At 33.8% G+C, this 25,183-nt stretch overlaps 1 protein-coding gene across 5 annotated transcripts in view; it reads right to left on the bottom strand.

Annotated features, from left to right (window-relative positions):
- The window catches only part of LOC127698926 (TALPID3 protein-like), a 480,691-nt gene that overhangs the window by 371,393 nt on the left and 84,115 nt on the right, over nt 1-25,183 (bottom strand). For all 5 annotated transcript variants that reach the window (XM_052202653.1, XM_052202654.1, XM_052202655.1 and 2 more), the window contains one exon: nt 13,771-14,110. In XM_052202653.1, the coding sequence (XP_052058613.1) occupies nt 13,771-14,110 (340 nt within the window). The remainder of the gene's footprint in view (nt 1-13,770; nt 14,111-25,183) is intronic.

Consider the following 25,183-nt stretch of genomic DNA (forward strand, 5'->3'; position numbering starts at 1 on the left):
TGCTTAATGTATGCACTTCATAATAATTCTTTTCTCTTATTACCTCTCCCTTTTGCTTTAGTACAATTTCGGGAGAGATTTATTCCCAAAAAAGTTAACTAAATAAATTAATCAATTAACTTGGAAAGTATACCTGAAAATAAATGAGGAATGTGTCCATGGGACACAGATGATGCCCCCGCTTGCATATCATATAAAGTTATAAAGGGACACTACCAAAATTTGTACTTGATCTGAGTTTTGTGGTAATAAGTATTGTGTATAAGTTTCATAACATTTGGTTGAGGCAAACTTAAGTTAGAGAAAGGAAACCAACTTTGGGATGTACGGACTGACAAGGGTAAAACTTAATGCCCCCTCCACTATGGCGGGGCCATAAAAACTTCCGTCAGCCCTTTAGTGGATCAGACGTAAATAAACAACTATCAATCAGTCTATCCAACTGAAGGTTACTTATTTCTTCAAAATAGGATTTTTTGGGGATCATTAGCAGACATATTCACTACAACACTCATAGTACCTTGATATAACCCAGAGTTAGCGAATAGTATATATCAGCAGGTGTGCTATGATTGACCTACTGTGAATTCATTTATTTTTGTGGGTACTAATTTTTGTGGATTGAGAAAAAATGCATTTTCATGGATATTTGACAGGGGTTAAAAAATCCACTAACCCGACGCCCGGGACTAGACTTTTACACTTCGGGCAATTAAAACTTGTAACCGAATATGCCCGACGGACTAGTAACAAACAATTCTTGGCATTTCCGAAATAGTAAGTGGAAAATCCCCTCATCACTATTCTATCTTAGCCAATCAGATTCAATTACGTACGTCATCCGGGATTCCAAGAATTTGAACCGATTTTGTACATATTTTAAAAATAGAACAACTAACTCTGGGTGGACCGGTATCATGTATTGATCGCAATTCATGTACTTTCAATATCAATTTCTCAGTACAGGGGGTATTTTACATCGCTTATGCTGAGATTTTCAATTAATGGTACTTGGGTGTATGATGTAATGATCGATATTGACCTGTCTTGTCGGACAGCTGTTAATTTGAGCTTGAAACCATGCACAAAGTATTTCTAAACAATTTAGTACGGCAACCATAGGAACTTTGTCAGTTTCAAAACGAAAAACAGTAGATGAAGGGGGTAATGAGGCTGAAAATTTATCCCAAAAAATGCCAAATACGACCAGGAAAAGCGGAAAAAAAAACATTTATAGTGTCATGGACAGAAAGATTCCCCATGGGCAAGGTCGACTGTTACTGATGATAAACAAGAGATGATGTTTTGTGAATATTGCCGTTATTTTCCTGATCACGCTGATAAAAAGTCTGCTTTGTATGTGGGAACAACACATATACGATTTGAACCACTGGTTTCACATGACAAGATCAATGAACATGTTTTCTGTGCCCGAAAATATTTAACAACCCATAGTACAAGGGATATCCAAAAAGATGTCTAGAGATCCTTGTTATAATTAATAAAACAAAAATTTATTTGATTTATTTTATCAAATACCGTGTATAATGCTGCATTCAAAACAAGGGACACCCACTCTAAATTTGTAAGGTATACTCGGGCTAGCAGGTCAGTTTTGATGGGCTAGCAGCTCTTTCAACAGGGCTAGTAAAATCCTGCTACCAATAAGTCCTGGGCTAGTGAGCTGTAACAAATTTTTTTAACCCCTGTTTGATTTCCTGGTTTTGCCAAAGTCTGCATCACAGTCCATGTATAATTTGTACTTTGCTGGAACATTTAAAATAGTGGTTTGCCTATACCCATGAAATACATAAAAATTGATATCCCACAAATTATAACAAATCCACAGTACAACAATCATACAACCAATCATGCAATACTTAGCCTTTGATTATCCACACTAGAAAATTGATTGACAAGTGTTTTTACCTTATTTGAATAATCAAAAATGCTAACAAGTTAGAGAAGAGGTTGTCCAATGACAGCAAACCGGATTTTCCTGCAGAGGTCGAAACCTGAACAGTTGAGCAAGTATGGACACAACATTTAAGCTTAAAACAGCTCTGAATTTGGATTGTGATTGAATATTTAAAATAGATTATTATCTAATTAATAATAAAAATGATATTTGCAAATCTCAACCCCCAAACAGGATCATGTAAAAATTAAACACACACAACAAAAATAAAATACCACATAACAACTGTGGCATCTACCTTCATAACGCACATGACTTAAAACTAGAGGCTCTCAAGAGCCTGTGTCGCTCACCTGTATTTACTGATGCTTTGGAAATCATGTAAAATAAGGTTAAAATCATAATTAATAGTATTAGATATTAGATATTATAATGATATCTAAGATAATAACAAAAAACTGCAAAATTTTTGTAAAATTACTAACTCAGGGGCAGCAACCCAACAACGGGTTGTCGGATTCGTCTGAAAATTTCAAGGCAGATAAATCTAAATCTGATGAACATTTTTGCCACCTGTCAGATTTGCTCTAAATGCTTTAGTTTCAGAGATATAAACCAAAAACTGCATTTTACCCCTATGTTCTATTTTTAACCAAGTCGGCCATGATGGTTGGAAGGCGGGGTCATCGGACAAATTTTTTAAACTAGATACCCTAATAATGATTATGGCCAAGTATGGTTAAATTTGTCTCAATGGTTTCAGAGAAGAAGATTTTTGTAAAAGATTACAAAAATTTACAAAAAATTGTTAAAAATTTACTATTAAGGGCAATAACTCCTAAAGGGGTCGACTGACAATTTTGGTCATGCCAACTTATTTGTAGATCTTACTTTGCTGAACATTATTGCTGTTTACAGTTTATCTCTTTCTATAATAATATTCAAGACAATAAGCAAAAACGGCAAAATTTCCTTAAAATTACCAATTCAGGGGCAGCAACCCAACAACGGGTTTTCAGATTCATCTGAAAATTTCAGGGCAGATAGATCCTGACCTGATAAACAATTTTACCCCATGTCAGATTTGCTCTAAATGCTTTGGTTTCAGAGATATAAGCCAAAATCTACATTTTACCCCTATGTTCTAATTTAAGCCATGGCGGCCATCTTGGTTAGTTGGCCGGGTCACCGGACACATTTTTTAAACTAGATACCCTATTGATGATTGTGGACAAGTTTGGTCAAATTTGGCCCAGTAGTTTCAGAGGAGAAGATTTTTGTAAAAGTTTACGGACGACGGACGCCAAGTGATGAGAAAATCTCACTTGGCCCTTTGGGCCAGGTGAGCTAATAATTAGTAATACATAACTGTTACAGATTAGCAAAAATTATTTAAGTTGTTTAAGAATCAATTAACTATAATCATACATGAATGAGCTTGGTTGTGCATAAAATGAGGATTAATTGAGTAACTCAAAACTACTCAATCAGTGTCTTTAATCTTGTATTATCTTGTGTAAAAAGATTGAAATAAAAGCAAAGACATCTAAATTTTCTCAAATCTCTTGTATACTAGAATGAACAACTTCGTCAACTTAAAATCACAAATTATATGGAAAACATTTGTGAAACAATTTCAATAAAATGCTAGCAGGCCGCAGGTTGATATGACCACAGAGGTCGAACCTGGAACAGTTGGGGGTGAGTATGGAGACTACATTCAATCTTGATACAGCTCTGAATTTGGATTGTGATTAAATATTTGACACAGTATAGGTTTCTGACACAGAATGTGGTCTAAGAACTGAAAAATTTGAAATTGGACATTTACCTATTATGGTCCAATATCCAAAATCTAAATACATGGATTCAGCACACTAAAGAACCCCTTGAATTCATTTTTTGTTAAAATCAAACTAAGTTTAATTTTGGACCCTTTGGACCTTAATGTGGACCAATTTGAAAATGGGTCCCAAAATCCTAAATCTAAATACACGGTTAGATTCGGCATATCAAAGAACCCCAGGAATTCAATTTTTGTAAATCAAACAATAGTTTAGTTTTGGACCCTTTGGACCTTAATGTGGACCAATTTGAAAACGGCCCCAAAACTGAAAATCTTAGTACACGGTTAGATTCGGCATATCAAATAACCCCATAAATTCAATTTCTGTTGCATCAAACAAAGTTTAATTTGGTAAACTTTGGACCTTAATGTGGACCAATTTGAAAACAGGCCCCAAATTAATAAACTGTTATCACAGAGATATGTCTCGCCTTTTTGTAATTTTGATAATGCAAATGTTGAAATTAAAATAGCAATACTTTAACATGTAAGTTATGCAAATATTCAAAGTCAATGAACCATGACTAAAGGTACATGGCTAAACAATCTCCATGGAATGAGATGTGCCAATGCTAATACAACTGCATACCAAATACCTTTGACTTATTATAAGTCGTTCCTTTAAACAAACCTAAACACAAACATTAACTTGTAAACTATGTAAAAGTTTCAAAGTCAATGAACCATGATCAGGGGTGGGGCTATATAATCTCCATGGAAACGATACTTGCAAATGCCAATAAATTTGCATACCAAATATCATTGACTTAACATCAGCAGTTCATCTTGAACTGATCTAATCACAAACTAATACATGTAAACTAAGCAAAAGTTTCAAAGTAAATAGACCATGACTGAGGGGGCTGGGCCAAATATTCTCCATGGAAGTGAGATGTGCTAATGCTTATACAACTGAACACCAATTAACATTGGCCTACCACTAATGGTTCCCCTTGAACTGACCTAATCACAAACTAATACATGTTAACTTAGCAAAATTTTCAAAGTCTATAGATCATGACTAAGGGGGCGGAGCCAAATAATCTCCATGGAAATGAGATATGCCAATGCTTATACAACTGCATACCAAATATCATTGACCTACCACTAGTGGTTCCCCATAAATTGACCTAATCACAAACTAATACATGTAAACTATGAAAAGTTTCAAAATCAATAGACCTTGACTGAGGAAGCGGGGCCAAATAATCTCCATGGTAATGAGATGTGCCAATGCTAATACAACTGCATACCAAATATCATTGACCTACCACTAGTGGTTCACCATGAACTAGACCTAATCACAAACTAATACATTGTTGACGCCGCCGCTGTAGCCGCTGCCGACACCAGAAACAGCATACCTATGTCTCGCTTTTTGACACCGTCAAGGCGAGACAAAAACTCTAAAAACAAGGTTAGACTCGACATATCACCCACAATAATGATGAGATCAAACAAAGTTTAATTTTGGACCCTTTGGACCTCAAAGTGGACCAATTTAAAATTGGGGCCCAAATTCCAAAAACTTAATACATGGTTAGATTCAGAATATTAAAGAACCCCAACAATTCAAGACTTTGAATTAAACCCCATTGAAATTGGTCAAGAAATAAGCATTTATACATTTAGTTTTAAAAAAGTTTTTTTTTTTGGCCCCTTTTTCCTATTTGTTAGGGTCATAACCCAAAAAATCAATTTCAACCTTCTTTTTTGATATGAAACCTTGTGTTTCAACTTCATCCCTATTCATAGACTTATACTCAAGTTATAGTCCAGAAACCAGAAAATCCTAGTTTTTGGCCCCTTATTCCTTCACGGTTTGGACCATAACCCCAAAAATCAATCCAACCTTGCTTTTGAGGTATGGAACCTTGTGGTACAATTTCGAAGAGATCCATACACTTATACACAAATTGTTGTCCTAAAACAAGAAAAATGCTTGTTTTTGGCCCCTTTTCCTAAACAGTTAGGACAATAACCCCCAAAATCAATTCCAACCTTCCTTTTGTGGTATGGAACCTTGTGGTACAATTTCATAGAGAACCATACACTTATAATCAAGTTATTGTCTGGAAACCAAATGTCTTTGGAGGAAGACGACAACAACGACAACGTCATATTATTATACAACCGCAAAAATTTTACGGTCGTATAAAAATTGTTCTCTCGGATAAAAACCATAGGAAAACTTGTAGGTTCCTCTTTGTAAATACAACTATTTTGGGGAGATACTTAATATTTCTTAGATATTTTTTTTCAATTACAAATGTACCTACTAGTTCCCTGTTATGATCTCCATATTTCATATCATAGACACAACTTTGGAATTTTACCAATACCAAAACAGTTGGAAAGCGCTCAAATTGAATTCTCAGGAAGACTCAAAGTTAAGGAAGGGGTAGTATAGAATTTTAGTTTAAGTTTAAACTCTTAGAAGTTTGAGGCATATAAATGTTGAAAATAAGCTGCACAGCCCTTTGTTTTGACCTTTGCAAAGAATAGTGGTGCATGTAAACTTTCCATTCCTAGACATAATTTTTTTGGAAAACGTCATAGTAAAAGTGGCGCAGTTTTAGTCTTAAAAGAAGTTCCTATGGGAAACTGCATTGTCTATATTAACAGAAAAAGCAGGCTGTAACTGTACAAAGAAACAACTGAGAGACAAAAAAATCATATAATTTCGTAATAATAAAATACCATTACAGAATATCAAACCCCCTACCCATATTCATCTGGATTTATTTAAGCCTTACCAACCTAAGCAAGAGTTGTGTCCCTTGATTTGTCAAACTTCTGGTATTCCTTTTAATCGAACTGTAGGTATCTCTAAATATTTTTTTGGTCCTGCTGACTTTGGGATAGCCAGAGTCAGCTGTATTGAAGTTGCAATCAAAAGTTTCATATAAAACACTAGCAATAAATTCCAGAATAAAAATGGCAATAGAGGGAAGTCTTATTATTTAAATATTTAGTGAAAAAGTATTGTTTTTTGTATTTAATAGTAAATAGAAGTTAGTTAGCTTTCAATTTATGGATGTTTAATGATAAGAATGATTGTAAAATTTTCGAATAGATATTCTTGGTTTTAGAGGTGGACAACTCTGGAAAATTCTTGTTGTTTTTTTTTTTTTTTGGGGGGGGGGGGGGGGGGGGGGGTTGTTCTGTCTTGAAAATTAAAAAAGTTTGTATCTACTGTAGCTCTTTCAGGAGCAGGCAATGTACCCTGGACTAAAGCTTTTCAAAAGATCAGGTAGCAAGAGGCTGTCAGAGTGACAGCAAACCGGATTTTCCTGCAGAGGTTGAACCCTGAACAGTTGAGCAAGTATGGACACTACATTTAAGCTCTGAATTTGGATTGTGATTGAATATTTGACACAGCATAGGTTTGTGACACAAAATGAATGTGGTCAAAGAACTGAAATATTTGAAATTGGACATTTACCTTTTATGGTCCAATATCCAAAATCTAAGTACATATTAGAATCAGCATATCAAAGAACCCCAAGAATTCAATTTTTGATGAAATCAGACAAAAGTTTAATTTAGGACTCTTTGGACCTCAATGTGGACCAATTTGATAAAGGAGCCCACAATCCAAAATCTCTCAATACATGGTTAGATTCAGCATTTCAAAGAACCCAATAAATTCAATTTTTGTTGTTGAATCAAACAAAGTTTAATTTTGGACCCTGAGTTGGACCAACTTGAAAACTGGGCCCAAAAATCTAATATCTAAATACAGGTTTAGATTCAGCATTTGAAAGAACCCTATATATATTTAATTTATGTTGAAATAAAACACAGGTTAATTTTATCCATAATATTTTCTGTGCAAAGGGAAATAACTCAAACTGGATAAATAGTTCTCTAAATTAAGATATGACGCAATTTTTCAAATAATAATCAATAATATAATAACAACAACCAGTGATGACTAAGTTCTCTAAAATTAGATATGATTTAACACTCAAACATTGTTAGAATCAGCATATCAAAGAACCGAAGAATTTAATTTTTGATGAAATTAAACAAAAGTTTAATTTAGGACCCTATGGAACTCAATGTGGTATTATCTTACTAATAATGAAAAGAAATACAGGTTTAGTTTAAGCATTTCATTGGACCCCGATTTGGACCAACTTGAAAACTGAGCCCAAAATCAGAAATCTAAATATATGTTTATTAATAGACAATATAAGCTTAGTTTTAAAGTTCACTTCATCAAAAAAAATATATAGCATTCAGAAAATTAATTTTTACAGAATAACAAACAAACTTGCCACAAAATTCTTCAAACAATTTACCAAAGAAAAGAAGAAAAAATCCAAAATTTTATTTATCATTAATACAATGTCTTTTCAAAATCTATAAAACTTATCAGTAACAAGAAATTATTGTAACAGGATGCTGTTACGAAGTCTCCCAAACAAAGCTCCAATAATTGTCATTCCCATGGTCGCCTGACATTGGGCAAAGTCCAGTACAAATTGGTTTGTGATATGCATAAGTGACGCCTATGGATTGACCCTGTATGTCATTCAAATCTTCTTGAAATGACGAACAGGAATATATATATGGTTTAGGGTTAGGGGTGGCGATCTCGACCGTTTACAAGTTCTCAAAAGGGGGGGAGAGGGGTGTGATCCCCAGGGGGACTCGCCTTTATTTCATATGATTTGTTTTATTGTCCCATACAAGAATATATATATGGTTTCGGGGTGGGGATCTGGACAGTTTACACGTTTTCAAAAAGAAGGGGGGTTGGGGTTACCCCAGGGGACTTCCCCTAAATTTCATTTGATTTGTTTTATTGTCCCATACAAGAATATATATGTGGTTTCGGGGTGGGGATCTGGACAGTTTACAAGTTTTCAAAAAGAAGGGGGGTTGGGGTTACCCCAGGGGACTTCCCCTCAATTTCATTTGATTTGTTTTATTGTCCCATACAAGAATATATATGTGGTTTCGGGGTGGGGATCTGGACAGTTTACAAGTTTTCAAAAAGAAGGGGGGTAGGGGTTACCCCAGGGGACTTCCCCTAAATTTCATTTGATTTGTTTTATTGTCCCATACAAGAATATTTATGGTTTAGGGGTGGGGATCTCGACCGTTTACAAGTTTTCAAAAAAAAGGGGGGTGGGGGTTACCCCCGTGGACTTCCCCTATATTTCATTTGATTTGTTTTATTGTCCCATACAAGAATATATATGGTTTAGGGGTGGGGATCTCGACCGTTTACAAGTTCTCAAACAGGAGGGGGGTGTGGGTGACTCCAGGGGACTTGCCTTTTATTTCATTTGATTTGTTTTATTGTCCCATACAAGAATATATATGGTTTCAGGGTGGGGATCTTGACCGTTAACAAGTTTTCAAAAAGAAGGGGGGTGGGGCTGAACCCGGGGACTCCCCCAATATTTCATTTGATTTGTTTTATTGTCCCATACAAGAATATATATAGTTTAGGGCTGGGGATCTCAACCGTTTACAAGATTAAAGAACCTTAGTGAGCGCGCTCACATACCCCACGTCCCCACATTGTCATTGGAGAAATAAAATAAGTGTAAGAAAAAAAAATTGTATCAGAAAAAAAAATTGAATCATAATTTCCTGTCAATATGCACATCTACATAGTATGTCCTTATTATCTACACAGTTTCATGAAATTCTGTTGTGTGGTTTGAGAGGAGTTGCGATGACAAAAGGTTGCAGTAGTATATTGGGCAAATAAGTTTAAAGGGGCGTAACTCCTGGAAAAAAGATTGAATCGTAATTTCCTGTCGATATGCACACCTACGTAGTTTGTCCTTATTATCTGAAAAGGTTTCATGAAATTCTGTTGTGTGGTTTGAGAGGAGTTGCGATGACAAAAAGTTGCAGTAGTATATTGGGCAAATAAGTTCAAAGGGGCCTCACTCCTGGAAAAAAGATTGAATCGTAATTTCCTGTCGATATGCACATCTACGTAGTTTGTCCTTATTATCTGAAAAGGTTTCATGAAATTCTGTTGTGTGGTTTGAGAGGAGTTGCGATGACAAAAGGTTGCAGTAGTATATTGGGCAAATAAGTTCAAAGGGGCGTAACTCCTGGAAAAAAAATTGAATCGTAATTTCCTGTCGACATGCACATCTACGTAGTATGTCCTTATTATCTGAAAAGGTTTCATGAAATTCTGTTGTGTGGTTTGAGAGGAGTTGCGATGACAAAAGGTTGCAGTAGTATATTGGGCAAATAAGTTCAAAGGGGCGTAACTCCTGGGAAAAAAAATGAATTGTAATTCCCTGTCGATATGCACATCTACGTAGTATGTCCTTATTATCTGAAAAGGTTTCATGAAATTCTGTTGTGTGGTTTGAGAGGAGTTGCGATGACAAACTGTTGCAGTAGTACATTAAAGTAAATAAGTTCAAAGGGGCGTAACTCCTAGAAAAAGAATTGAATCGTAATTTCCTGTCGATATGCACAACTACATAGTATGTCCTTATTATCTAAAAAGGTTTCGTGAAATTCTGTTGTGTGGTTGAGAGGAGTTGCGATGACAAGAAACAGGATTGACGGACTGACGGACAGACTGACGGACGGACGGACAGACGGACGGACTGGTCAAAAACATTATACCCTCCGCAACTCGTTGCGTGGGGTATAATAAAAGCACATTCTCAAATTGAAGGGGGGTGGGGGTAAGAATATATATGGTTTAGGGAGATTTAATTATCTACAAAATGTCTAATAATGAAGAGTAAATTTTAAACCTCATTTATACAGTCCTACTAGTAAATTTCAAACTTTATATATACAGTCCTACAGATCTTATCAGGAAACAGAAAATTTTCAAATAAATCTGTCACTCCAATTTTTATTGTGAGATAAGACATTTACTATACGCTTAGTCATAATATGATAACAAGAGAAAATTATTTAAAAATACCACTTTTGGATATTAAAAATGGTGATAACTTAAAAAGGGGAAATACTAAAATCGTGAAAATTGAACTTGACCTTCGTTTAGTCACAAGAAACAACATATCTAAATTTGAAAAAAAATCATCACAGCGTTTTCTTGTTATTGAAGAGACACTGTTTGGCAGCCGCCCGTCCACCTGCTTGTCAGCCCGCATGACCACCGTACATCCCCAAATCAATAACCGATATTTCCTTCGAAAATCCGGTTAAAAATCTTTGAGATTCATATAGTTTGAAATATACAAAAACCTGGTAATAAATTGTTCAAATAAGGCCTTTGAAAATAGTGGAATTAAATACTTTTGGAGTGTCAAAAATTCGTTGGAAGTACTTGATAAATTACATGCTTATATTGGTGATTTCGAATCTGTTCAAAGTTTTGATTTTTCTACCCTGTATACTACTTTGCCTCATAATCTTATTAAGAAAAAATTCACACACCTAATTAAATGGGCATTTAAAAGTCAGAATGCCAATATATATAGATAAAAAAAGATGTGGTGCATGTATGAGTGCCAATGAGACAACTCTCCATCCAAGTTACAATTTATAAAAGTATGTTCATTAAATTCTTTTAGGTCTTTTTTTAGTAACAACTAACAAAAGAACTATGTCAATTGGACCTGCTTTGATACTATAACTGCCCTTGAATTTTTACTAGATAACATTTTTGTTCGCTATGGAGATTCCATATATCGTCAAGTTATCGGAATTCCAATGGGGACTAATTGTGCACCACTTATTGCGGACTTGTTTCTGTATTGTTATGAGTTACAATTTATGACTTAAATCAGCAAAGACTCATCGAAACAACATCTGATACAAAAATTTAATAGCACTTTTAGATATTTGGATGATATATTGGCTCTCAATAATGATGACTTCAGTATTTACACTAAAGAGATTTATCCTGCTGAACTGACTTTAAATAAAGCTAATACTAACAATGAACACTGCCCTTTCCTGGATCTTGATATCTATATCTTTAACGGAAAGCTTAATACCAAAATTTATGATAAAAGAGATGATTTTTCATTTCCTATTGTTAATTATCCATTTTTAGATGGTGACGTTCCCTTGTCACCATCTTATGGTGTTTATATATCTCAACTTGTTCGATTCGCTCGTGTATGTAACAACGATTTGATTTTAACGAAAGAAATCTCTGTATTACGTAAAAATTACACCAGGGTTTTCAATATCACAAACTAGTCAAAACATTTACTAAATTTTATCATCGGTACAAGGACATCAACCGTAAATATAAATCAACATGCAGACATCTTATACGTTCAGGTATTTCACATCCAATATTTTATGGTAATACTCTTTACAAAGCACAAAAATGTCGCCATTCACCTCAAAAGCTTACCAAACCTTTAAACAGACTTATTCAGAAGGGATATAGTTACGATACTGTTGTCAGGTCATTAAAGATGGCATATTTTGATATTAATATTGATTCACTAATAGGGTCTTTGCATCAGAAATAAACACATTTATTCTAAAACCAGTTGTTGGCATGATACGGGTTATGTTCTTCTCATATATTTTATGATGGTATGATACTAAACCCCTTACGGGAGGGATTGTGCTTGATTTTCATATGATGAAGACATAATCTTTCAATCAGTTTAATTGAGGTCTGGAGCTGGCATGTCAGTGACTGCTAGTAGTCCTTTGTTAATTTATGTATCATTGTCATTTTACTAAGTTTCTTTTTTTATCTATTCTGACATCGAACTCAGACTTTGTTTAAACTGAGTTTTACTGTGCGTATTGCTGTGTGTTATGTTTTTTCTACACTGGCTAGAGGTATGGGGGAGGGTTGAGATCTCACAAAACATGTTTAACCCCGCCGCATTTTTGCACCTGTCCCAAGTCAGGAGCCTCTGGCCTTTGTTAACCTAGTATGATTTTTAATTTTAGTTCATTTATATGTTTTGGAGTTTAGTATGATGTCCATTTTCACTGAACTAGTGCACATTGCTGTTTAGGGGCCAGCTGAAGCCCGCCTCCGTGTGCGGGATTTTCTCGCTGTGTTGAAGACCCATTGGTGGCCTTCGGCTGTTTTCTGATCTTTGGCCGGGTTGTTGTCTCTTTGACACATTCCTCATTTCCATTCTCAATTTTATGTACCGGTATCATGTGTACATGGCATACACATAACCTATTTCAGATTTTCAAGGAGAGCCAATTTTTTTTATCATTTTTCATTTGGCAGAGTTGTTTATAATGTAAATAATGCACTGTCAAAATTCTAATACATTATTATCAAACAAAACAACCACAATGGGTCACAAATCCATTGTCCCCAAAATATGATGTATTCAGAAGAAATTAACAGTGGCCATTTTTTCTTTTGGCAGCTGGGGGCTTTCAACTATAATTCTTCATTGGGATCATAAACATCCTACACTGCTTTACATTCTACTCGCCACTGTATCGGGTAATTATATTTATCCGGTGTATCCAACCTTGAAGTTTTAATTGCAAACCCATCAAGTATTGGCTGGGAGGTAAAGAAGTAGCAGTGTTGTGCCTATTACAAAAGAGGTTATTTGTTCTGCATGGCTTTATATTCAACTCAACCACTGTATCTGGAACATTGGGTGTATCCAACCTCGATAAGTAGGTTCAAGCTGATATGAATCAAGTGTTGGCAGGGAGGCAGAGAAAAAGCTTTGTTGTGGGTGTTGTAGAGGGTATTAACGGAGTGGGTTTATTGGATCCTCAGATACCGGGTATTAACAGATTAATGTATCATTACTCAAAGATTTTGTAGCAATTTTTATATTGTCTTTTCTTAAACTAATTTCACCTGTTATAAAGAAGTGTGAGAGAGGATTAAATACTATTTTTAAGCTAGACATGATTGTGTAAAGTTTGATTTGAAAACTTCCAGTGGTTTTAGAAAAGATCTGTATTTTTATTGATATTAATGAAAGATAGACAGAACTAAGTAATGACTTTTTCCTATGTGGTCATTTCAGGCAATGAGCTCTAGAATGACCTCATTACATGTTTATTTTAAATGTCTTACTTGTGTGGTTGTTTTTTATAAGCTCATTATCCTGTTTCTTTATTCTTGATGAATTAAATGCTACTGGCTTTGGGGCTTTACTTCTTGGGTTTGGTGTGTCAAATGGTGATTCACGTGGATCATCTGTCACCCATTTGCTGTGATTTGATCTTGCTGGGCTTGTTGTTTTTGGTCTAGCTGGGCTGGTACTTTTTGTTCTACTTGAACTCTGGTCAAAATCTTTTTTTGGCCTAAAACTGGATATTCCCTGTTTTCTGTATATGACAGGAGTATGCAGATGTGTCTCTGGAGATGCTCCTCCTCTTTTAGGTGCACTTCTGGTCATCAACAACATTTTTGCCTGAAATCAAAGTAAGAAAAGTTTCTCACTTGCATTTCTGTTTCAGTTTCATAGAACTAGAGACACTATCGAGTCTGTATCACTCACCTGGAAATAAGCTTCAGTTTTGTGACTTATGTGTATATCTTTCCTCGATGATAATGTTTGCTATTTACAGTTTCTGTCTATTCACAATAGTTTAATAAAAGATAAAAGGTTAAACAAAAAACATGTTAAAATTGGTAAAATGTTGTAATTTATGGGCAAAATCTCCTATTAGGAGTCCACTGTTGGTCTATTTTTGGAGATCTTATATAGCTGATCAATTTTTCTGTTTACACTTTCTGTTTATTGCTTGTTGTGAAAATGATATGGTATCTGGATGTATCATGATCTCAAACTTCAATATCATTTGCTAGGTATTATCTAGGTATGCACAATGTGTGCTCTTGCATGCCGATTCTTGTGAAGCATATTTTGTTTTTTCTTACATTTATATATCAATGGTTTCATTAGAATTAAGCTTTGTTCATATATCTTTTCTATTTCTTCTTGTAATTTGTCTATTTTTTTACATAAAGACAGATAAATACATTAAGATTGATTACATGTGTACAGTTTCAAGTATGGTCTATAAAATATTTCCTTTAAAGTCTATTATATTACATCAACTCTAAGTAACAATACAAAAAAATGATATAAATATAATTGTTTTATCAGTTATGCAATATTTAAAACACCGAGGACAGTTTCTTATGGCAACCATTTTTCATATATGTATATATTCTTTTTGTATTGAGGATAAATAATTAACCATATTGTTGCTCTATTCTTATACAATATTCAAGATATTCAGTACTACCTTTCACTGAAGATTTTTCTCCTGAATTTTTACAGCTATAAACATAATATTTCAAAATCAACATTATATGTTTAACTGTATTATATGTGTCAAAAATTTTCCACCATACCAAAAATAACATCCCTTACATATGTCTGTTTCAGTGTAAATCATCAATTTTATAATAAGTTTGGAAGTGCAATCCAAATATTTCTACTGTATACACATTCCCAAAAAAATTGCAATAATCTTTCTTTCGATTCAGTGCAAAAAGTGCAAATTTCTGTTTCTGTTAAACCATATTTTTAAAGAAAAGAGTTTGAACCTAAACTTCTGTGTTATAGCGAAAATTTTGAAGATGTGTGTTTTTAGTTGCTAGAAAAGCAGTGGAGTAGATTTCCCCCTATCATCAATTTCAACACATTTTAACCATTTGTTTTATGACTTGAAACAGTTTTCTTTAATATTTTCTAGAAAAAGTCGATAAAAATATTTACATTTTTTTTTTCATATCAATTCTGAGTTTTTCTACAATATAATTTTTAATAATATCTAATCTAACTTGTTCTGATATAATTTTTTTCCAGCTAACTGGGATTGCACTAACAAGACCATAATATTCAACAAAACTGGTATTATCTGTATACTGAGATTGAAACTGTTCAAATGTCAGTTTGTTTTTTCCATTTGAGATTAGATCATTTATAAATAAAATGCTCCGCTAGGCGCAAGCTTGATATGACTGCAGAGGTTGAAACCTGAACAGTTGAGGCAAGTATGGACACAACATTAGAGCTTAAAACAGCTCTACATTTGGATTGTGATTGAATATTTGACACAGCATGGGTTTGTGACACAAAATAAATGTGGTCAAAGAATACCTATTATGGTCCAATATCCAAAATCTAAGTACATGGTTAGAATCAGCATATCAAAGAACCCCAAGAATTCAATTTTTGATGAAATCAAACAAAAGTTTAATTTAGGACTCTTTTGACCTCAATGTGGACCAATTTGATTAAGGAGCCCAAAATCCAAAATCTAAATACATGGATTGATTCAGCATTTCAAAGAATCCCATAAATTCAATGTTTGTTGATTTCAAACACAGTTTAAAGGGAAACTCTGCATAAAAAAATGAAAAATTGATATTTTGTTCTTTAAGCATAATAAATCACGTGTTCATAAATAAAAAAAATTTATTCTCTTTGTAAAGATATCAAAATCGATTTTTGAAATTGACTATCAGTTCTCGACATGCCGCCACTTTGTCGGCATCCCTGATCTAAAAACTCTCGAGATATCTATAAACCACAAAGTACCAAAAGAATCGGGGATTTACCGACCGTGCGTCAAAAACTCCCATCATCAATCGCTGATTACCGTAGTCCTCATTCAGTGTCAAAATGTCTTGTCATATATAAGATAATTCCATATTTAGACAAGATAATTTTTTTAATTAATAAAGTTATACGTCGGATGAATAACATTCTTTTTATTATGATAATTAACAGCTAATGACAAGGAGCAGTGTTAGGTAGAGGTTTAAGCTGGGACATAACATGTTGATATAGTATAATATTCCCAGGTTATAGATATGTAAATGTCGGAATATCGGACATCTCAACTTTTATCATATATGGTGTGTTTTATTAAGTGTTTTTTTTAACTAAGCTTTATATGATATCAAATTGATACGGGATCAGTTCAGAACGGTCACTTATAAAGATGCTTTACAGGTTTTAATTCTGTTTAACGTGTGACCCTATCTGGTATGTTCGATGTAAAATTAATAGGTTTTTTTTCTTTTAAAATTTTATTTACGTTATCTTTTTATAAATGTTTTGGCTTCCTCCCAATTGATAATCGGCATGTCAGACTAAATAAATTATTGATTGAGGTCGTGTCAAAGCGACACATTCAGGTAGGTATTCCATGGCCAGTGACATCCTGTCGACTAAAAATTCGTATTACACAATTACATAATACAGGTCCATGCATGGCCTCTCTATTGAGGTACCCGGCAGTGTGTTATTGAACCATAAAACTATCAGCTGTAATATACATCATGTGCACAATTTATATATTTGTGTCTGAAAAGGCATAATGAATGTTGTTGATCGTGTGCGTGATTGAAATTATAAATTCCACCTGTTAATGAATGATATTCTGATATTAATTATCCATTATTTTTTGCTGATAATAAGTAAAAAACAAAATTATAGACATGACCTTTAAAAATTGTCGATTGGCAAACATGCAGATATAAAGTAATGCAGCACTTATCGTCACTATCGAAGATTAGAGAGCACCTTCCATGTGTAATGTCCCTATCTTTATAAGGATTATGACGACAGGGGAAATAGTCATTGTAAAGGAGCGGAGATAAAGTGTGGCATAGTGAAAAAAAATAAATTAACCGAATAGAGAACAATATAGAGAATGTGCGACGAAAGGGGAAATAGTGATTGTAAGGAAGCGGAGATAAAGAGAGGCATTGTGAAAAAAAAATGTTTGCTTTACAAAGTTATTTCTCGATTATATATTTTTTGTTATACAAAATCAAACATCGTGTACCTAATTGGTGTTCACGTGCACTAAACTTGATGTGTTAAGTTTCTGCATAGCAAAATAATTATGTATCTCATTTGTTATATCGTAGTTTCACTGTGTTTCTTTGTTAAATTTATTTAGTTTGTTATTGATTGTGTAAATAAGAATAAATCTGTATGAAAACTTCAAACTCGTTTAGTTATTGCCTAGGAGTTTGATTAGTGTTACATTAAAGATATATATATATATATATATATATATATATATATATAGAACCTTTCATACTTCTTAAAGTAAAAGATGTGTGTCGGAGTCAAATGACATGAGAACCCTGTAATACTTGTACGAGTATAGCTTGTAAAAATTCCTACTCAATATGGTTGTATTGGAAAAAAAAATCATGACGCTCATATTTCTTTATACTAGTCTCATCTGATTCATCAAATATTGCTGTTAACAAATATTAGGAGTTATATACAATCAGAGCTTCTCCGTGGTATACACCTGTGAAATATATATATATACGAACTTCGGTATTGAATCTACATCTCACAAACATTATTTTTGAATTACGATTTTGAGTGAACTTCCACCAAACCAATAAAAACATATGGCAAGATATAACCATGCAGGCATTTAGTTTTCGTCAGGCACAAGATAAATAATCACTCTCATAAACGTACATGCATGCTGTTTGTAATATCAAGAATTAGAGGTCGATGTCTGTAGATCATTGTTAAGTCCGTCAGTTACTCCGGGAACAGTATATATATATATAAAGTAAACTTATACTAGGAAAGGCTTGTTTCAAGAACAACGAGGTTGAGACGAAAATTGTCAATATCAGAAATACATTACTAAGCTATGCCTTTAATTACTACTATTACTAGTTTGGATTAATGACGGCTACCTTGTAAAGCATTGCACTAAATTATCATAGAATATAAAAATGGTTATATTTAATTTTCATGTTTTCAAACTTAAAGACATTTATAACACCTCATAAAAAAAGGATTATAAGAAAACGAATAAGCGAGTAAAAGTTCATTTGTTGGGAAATTAGTCTCCTTTGATCTCGAATTAACTTGTAAAAAATCATCATACAAAATAAATAATTAATTTATTAGCTTAGATTTATAATGAATGTGAATCCATTAATGAAATAAATGATAATTGTCATTCTTTTCACAAATAATTCGTCTAAGATTTAAATACAAGTTAAAGAATTCCGGTAAAGTAAATTAAACCGATGTGCAATGGTATCTCTCTATTAAATTGGGAAAATATAACATTATTTTTTTAAGATTAAAAGTACTATTCTTTTAACTTCATATTTGAATCTTTATGCTAATTGCATAGAACGTAATCAAAAATTGTTTCATTTTAATTTTATACACTTCCGGAATTAAAAAGTTGAATGTTATTTTCAAATAATTTATACAATTTTATTATTGTATCTCTATTGTCATCGGGTATTCGATCTTGGTGCATTAAACACGCCATACTCTTTCTGTTAATCCATTCAAAATGACAACATACACACCTGTGTACGCTTGAATTCACACCTGTGTACGGCATGAGGCTAAATTGCTCCAAGGTAAAGTTCAAACGAATTGTCCTCAAATCGAGAAATAGACAATGACTTTACAAAATAATATACACTCTCTATTCACACTCTCTATTCACACAGATTTTGCTTTGAAATGGTTGCCGAAATTATTAAGGAAAATAAAAGTGGAAAATATTTTCAGTTCAACATCAGTAAAAATGTTCAATAGATATTTTATGCAAAAATCTCAACAATAATTTATGAAATTAATTTCGGAAATAATTATATATTTCATATAGGAAGATTTATTCAATCAATGCAAAACGGTACACGTGTGTTCATTTTCTTTCATTCTTATATTGTGGTTATTAGCTACGAGAAATGGTCATTTGTGCGCTTTTAATTACGTAAAATATCGATAAGCAATTAAGACTTTAACAGATTTAATTTTTTCCCAGCATTCAATAAATCGGGTTAAAACGTCACAACCCACTAACAGATGTCAACCAAAAAATTTAAAAATACTCGATTTTCTCTATTATTAGAAGGAATACAAATTTAAAACTTTGTGAATGTGTTTTTTATGTTAAGATGTACATATTTAGATGATAAGTAAAAAATCGCGGATTTTCCCTTTAATTTTGGACCCCGATTTGGACCAACTTGAAAACTGGGCCCAAAATCAAAAATCTAAATACATGTTTATTAAGAGACAATATAAGCTTAGTTTTTAAAGGAGTTCATTTCATAAAAAAAAATATATTTATATATAGCATTCAGAAAATTAGTTTATACAGGATAACAAACAAACCTACCACAAAATTCTTCAAACAATTTACCAAAGAAAAAAAAAAAATTTCCAAAATATCATTTATCATTAATACAATGTCTTTAAAAATCCTATAAAACTTATCTGTAATTATCTTCAAAATATCTAATAATGAACAGTAAATTTCAAACTATATTTAAACTGTCCTACAGAGCTTATCATCAACACCACTTAGGAAAAACAAAATTTTCAAATAAATCTGTCACTACAATTATAATTGTTTGATTGATAATAACCACATGTATGTTATCTTGGTAATAGGTGAAAATTATTTAAAAACACTTAGCGTAATCAAACTTTATATATATAATTAATAGTTCCCAATATTTTTTCTTTCATTTGTCACAAACTAATATCTGCAACTTATCTATCAATGTCAACAACTTTATCTACACAATGTATTGTAATGAAATATATCCTTTAATAAAAATATATTATCTAAAAAAAATAACATTTTTTTTTAAGATTTAACATAACATAATGTATGGCACAATTGTATTCAAAAACTTCACTTACATAAAACTTCCACTTCAACAGATGGACAAAGGTCTATTTTAATTTCCAAGGGAATTTTCAACCATAAGAAAATATTCAAACATGTTAACAATCTTTAAATAGAACACAACGCATACATAATTATCACCACAATTAATATATTGAATCAGCAAATCTATTTTAAACTATGACTCAATTAAAAATTTCTATTAGTTTACAATAAATCTATAAATGTAGAGCTTGATTAACTGTTTAAAATCCCAACCCTGCTATTGTGGTATGGAACCTTGTGCTAAAATTTCTTACACATCCATACACTTATACTTTCTTACACATCCATACACTTATACTAAAGTTATTGACTGTGAACCAATTTATTTTCCATGAACCAGTGATGTAAACCACAAAAATAGTTCTCTAAATTTAGATATGATTAATTGTGCAATAACATCTCTGAATTTAGATTCTGAGCAAATATGTAATAATAGCATAGTTTCTGTCACAGAATGAATGTGGTATAAATTCTTAAAATTAGACATTTACCAATTATGGTCCAATATTCAAATTCTAAATACATGGTTGGATTCAGCATATCAAATAACCACATTGTTTAATTTTTTGTTAAAATCAAACTAAGTTTTATTTTGGATAATGGTCCAGTTTGAAAAACAGACCAAAAATCAAAAATTTACAACATTGTTAGATTGCACACATTACATTAAAAAACACCAATGATTTAATTTTTGAAGAAATCAAACAAAGTTTAATTTTGGACCCTTTGGACCTTAATGTGGGCCGACCATGCCCCAAATCAAAAATCTAAATACACGCTTAGATTCAGCATATCAAAGAACCCCAAGAATTCAATTTTTTTTTTTTTTTTTAAATTGTATTTTGGACCCTTTGGACCTTAATGTGGACCAATTTGAAGACAGGACTCAAAATTAAAAAAATCTAAATACACAATTAGATTCAGCATATCAAGGAACACCATTAATTTAATTTTTAAAGACCCTAAAATCTAAATATAAAATACCCAATTAGATTAAGCATATTAAAGACTCCTAAGAATTCAAGACTTTTGAATTAAACCCCATTGAAATTGCTAAAATAAATAGGGAATGTGTCCATGGGACACAGATGATGTCCCCGCTTGCATATAACGTTATAAAGGGACATAACTGAAGAACTGTAAAAGTGATGCTACCCAATTTGTACTTGATCTGAGTTTTGTGGTAATAAGAATTGTTTATAAGTTTCATAACATTTAGTTGATGCAAACTTAAGTAAGAGAACGGAAACGAAAAATTCAGCAATTTTTAAATTTATAAAGGGGCACAACTCTAGAACGGTAAAAGTGACACCACCAAAATCGAACTTGATCTGTGTTTTGTGGTAATTAGCATTGTGCATAAATTTCATTACATTTGGTTGAGGCAAACTAAAGTTAGAGAACAGAAACGAATATTTCAGCAATTTTTCCATTTGTAAAGGGGCATAACTCTAGAACAGTAAAAGTGACACCACCAAAATTCAAACTTGATCTGTGTTTTGTGGTTATAAGCATTGTGTATAAGTTTCATGATATTTGGTTGAGGCAAACTAAAGTTAGAGAATGGAAACCAATTTTGGGACGTACGGACGGACAAACTTACAGACGGACAAGGGTAAAACTTAATGCCCCCTCCCGTACGGCAGGGGCATAAAAATAAGCAATTTATACAAAGTATTGGTTATGGCCCCTTTTAACTAAACCAATAGGGTCATAACCCCTAAAATCAATCCCAAACTTTATTTTCTGGTATAACACCTTGTGGCACATTTAAATAGCAATATATAGACTTATACTCAAGTTATTAGATATAAGAAGATGTGGTATGAGTGCCAATGAGACAACTCTCCATCCAAGAAATCCAGAATTGATTGTCCAGAAATCAGAAAATCCTTGTTTTTTGGTCCCTTTTCAGCCCCTTATTATTGAACGGTTTGGACCATGACCCCCTACAATCAATCCAAACTTTCCTTTTTCAAGTATGGAACCTTGTAGTAAAATTTCATAGAAATCCAAACTCTAATACACAAATTAGTGTCCTGAAACATAAAAAATGCTTCTTTTTTACCCCTTTTTGGTACTTAATTACTAAACAGCTACAACAATAACCCCCAAAATAAATCCCAATCTTCCTGTAGTGGAACGGAACCTTGTGCTTAAATTTAATACAGATCGAAACAGTTATACTCAAGTTATTGTCTGTGAACCAGACAAATAATTGTTTTTGTTAGGCCCTTTTTGGCCCCTAATTCCCAAACAGCTACTATAATAACCTCCAAAATAAACCCCAGCCTTCCTATTGTGGTATGGAACCTTGTGCTAAAGTTGAATAGAGATCCATACACTGATACTCAAGTTATTGCCTGCAAACCAGAACTAGAGGCTCTCAAGAGCCTGTGTCGCTCACCTGACTCTACTTTGGTTTTAGAAATCATGTAAAGATAGATAAAAATCATAACAGATACCCAAATAATAATGATTGAGGCCAAATTTGGATTAATATTGGTCCCGTTATTTAATAAAATATCCTGGTGGCCATCTTGAACAGTAAATCAGCAACAAAGTAGCAACACATGGTCAGCACCTCATAAGGAACATTCATGCCATGTTTGGTTTCATTCCATTCAGTGGTACTCTAAAAGAAGACATTTGTATGTATTTCCCATAGGGTCCTATGTTCAACTAAGCCCCCCCCCCCCCCCCCCCCCCCCCTAGCGGCCATCTTGGATGATGGATCAGCTGCAAAGTAACAACACTTGGTCAGCACCTCATAAGGAACATTCATGCCATGTTTGGTTCCATTCCATTCAGTGGTTTTCTAAAAGAAGACATTTGTATGTATTTCCCATAGGGTCCTATGTTAAACTAAGTCCCCTGCTGTCAGCCATCTTGGATGATGGACATACTGCAAAGTAACAACACTTGGTCAGCACCTCATAAGGAACATTCATGCCATGTTTGGTTTCATTCCATTCAGTGGTTCTCTAAAAGAAGACATTTGTATGTATTTCCCATAGGGTCCTATGTTAAACTAAGTCCCCCCGCTGGCGGCCATCTTGGATGATGGATCAGCTACAAAGAAACAACACTTGGTCAACACCTCATAAGGAACATTCATGCCATGTTTGGTTCCATTCCATTCAGTGGTTCTCTAAAAGAAGACATTTTTATGTATTTCCCGTAGGGTCCTATGTTAAACTAAGTCACCCACTGGCAGCCATCTTGGATGACGGATCGGCTGCAAAGTAACAACACTTGGTCAGCACCTTATAAGAAACATTCATGCCATGTTTTGTTTCATTCCATTCAGTGGTTCTCTAAAAGAAGACATTTGTATGTATTTCCCGTAGGGTCCTATGTTAAACTAAGTCACCCACTGGCAGCCATCTTGGATGATGGATCGGCTGCAAAGTAACAACACTTGGTCAGCACCTTATAAGAAACATTCATGCCATGTTTTGTTTCATTCCATTCAGTGGTTCTCTAAAAGAAGACATTTGTATGTATTTCCCATAGGGTCCTAGGTTAAACTAAGTCCCCTGCTGTCGGCCATCTTGGATGATGGACCGACTGCAAAGTAACAACATTTGGTCAGCACCTCATAAGGAACATTCATGCCATGTTTGGTTTCATTCCATTCAGTGGTTCTCTAAAAGAAGACATTTGTATGTATTTCCCATAGGGTCCTATGTTAAACTAAGTTCCCCGCTGGCGGCCATCTTGGATGATGGATCCTCTACAAAGTAACAACACTTGGTCAGCATCTCATAAGGAACATTCATGCCATGTTTGGTTTCATTCCATTCAGTGGTTCTCTAAAAGAAGACATTTGTATGTATTTCCCATAGGGTCCTATGTTAAACTAAGTCCCCCTGCTGGGGGCCATCTTGGATGATGGACCGACTGCAAAGTAACAACACTTGGTCAGCATCTCATAAGGAACATTCATGCCATGTTTGGTGTTCCATTCCATTTATTGGTTCTCTAAAAGAAGACATTTTTATGTATTTCCCATAGGTCCTATGTTAAACTAAGTCCCCACTAGCGGCCATCTTGGATGATGGATCGGCTACAAAGTAACAACACATGGTCAGCACCTCATAAGGAACATTCATGCCATGTTTGGTTTCATTCATTCAGTGGTTCTCTAAAAGAAGTCATTTGTATGCATTTCCCATAGGGTCCTATGTTAAACTAAGTGCCCCCGCTGGCTGCCATCTTGGATGATGGATCGGCTACAAAGTAACAACACTTGGTCAGCACCTTATAAGAAACATTCATGCCATGTTTGGTTTCATTCCATTCAGTGGTTCTCTAGAAGAAGTTCAAAATGTAAAAAGTTTACGCCGACGACGGATGACGATGGACGACGCCGGACGACGGACGCCAAGTGATGAGAAAAGCTCACTTGGCCCTTCGGGACAGGTGAGCTAAAAATAGTTGTTTTCGGCCACTTTTCAACCCCTAATTATTAAATGATTTGGGCCATGACCCTCCAAAAATCAATCAAAACTTTCCTTTTGAAGTATGAAAACTTGTGGTAAAATTTCATAGAAATCTATACTCTTATACACGAATTATTGTCCTGTAACATGAAAAATGCTTGTTTTTGGCCCTTAATTCCTAAACAGCTACGACAATAACCCCCAAAATAAATCCCTACCTTCCTATTGTGGTATGGAACCTTGTGCTAAAATCTAATAGAGATCCATACACTTATACACAAGTTATTGTCTGTGAACCTGACAAAAAATTGTTTTTGTTAGACCCTTTTT

Source organism: Mytilus californianus, unplaced genomic scaffold (assembly GCF_021869535.1).
Source record: "Mytilus californianus isolate M0D057914Y unplaced genomic scaffold, xbMytCali1.0.p SCAF_4, whole genome shotgun sequence".
NCBI classification, from domain to species: Eukaryota; Metazoa; Mollusca; class Bivalvia; order Mytilida; family Mytilidae; genus Mytilus; species Mytilus californianus.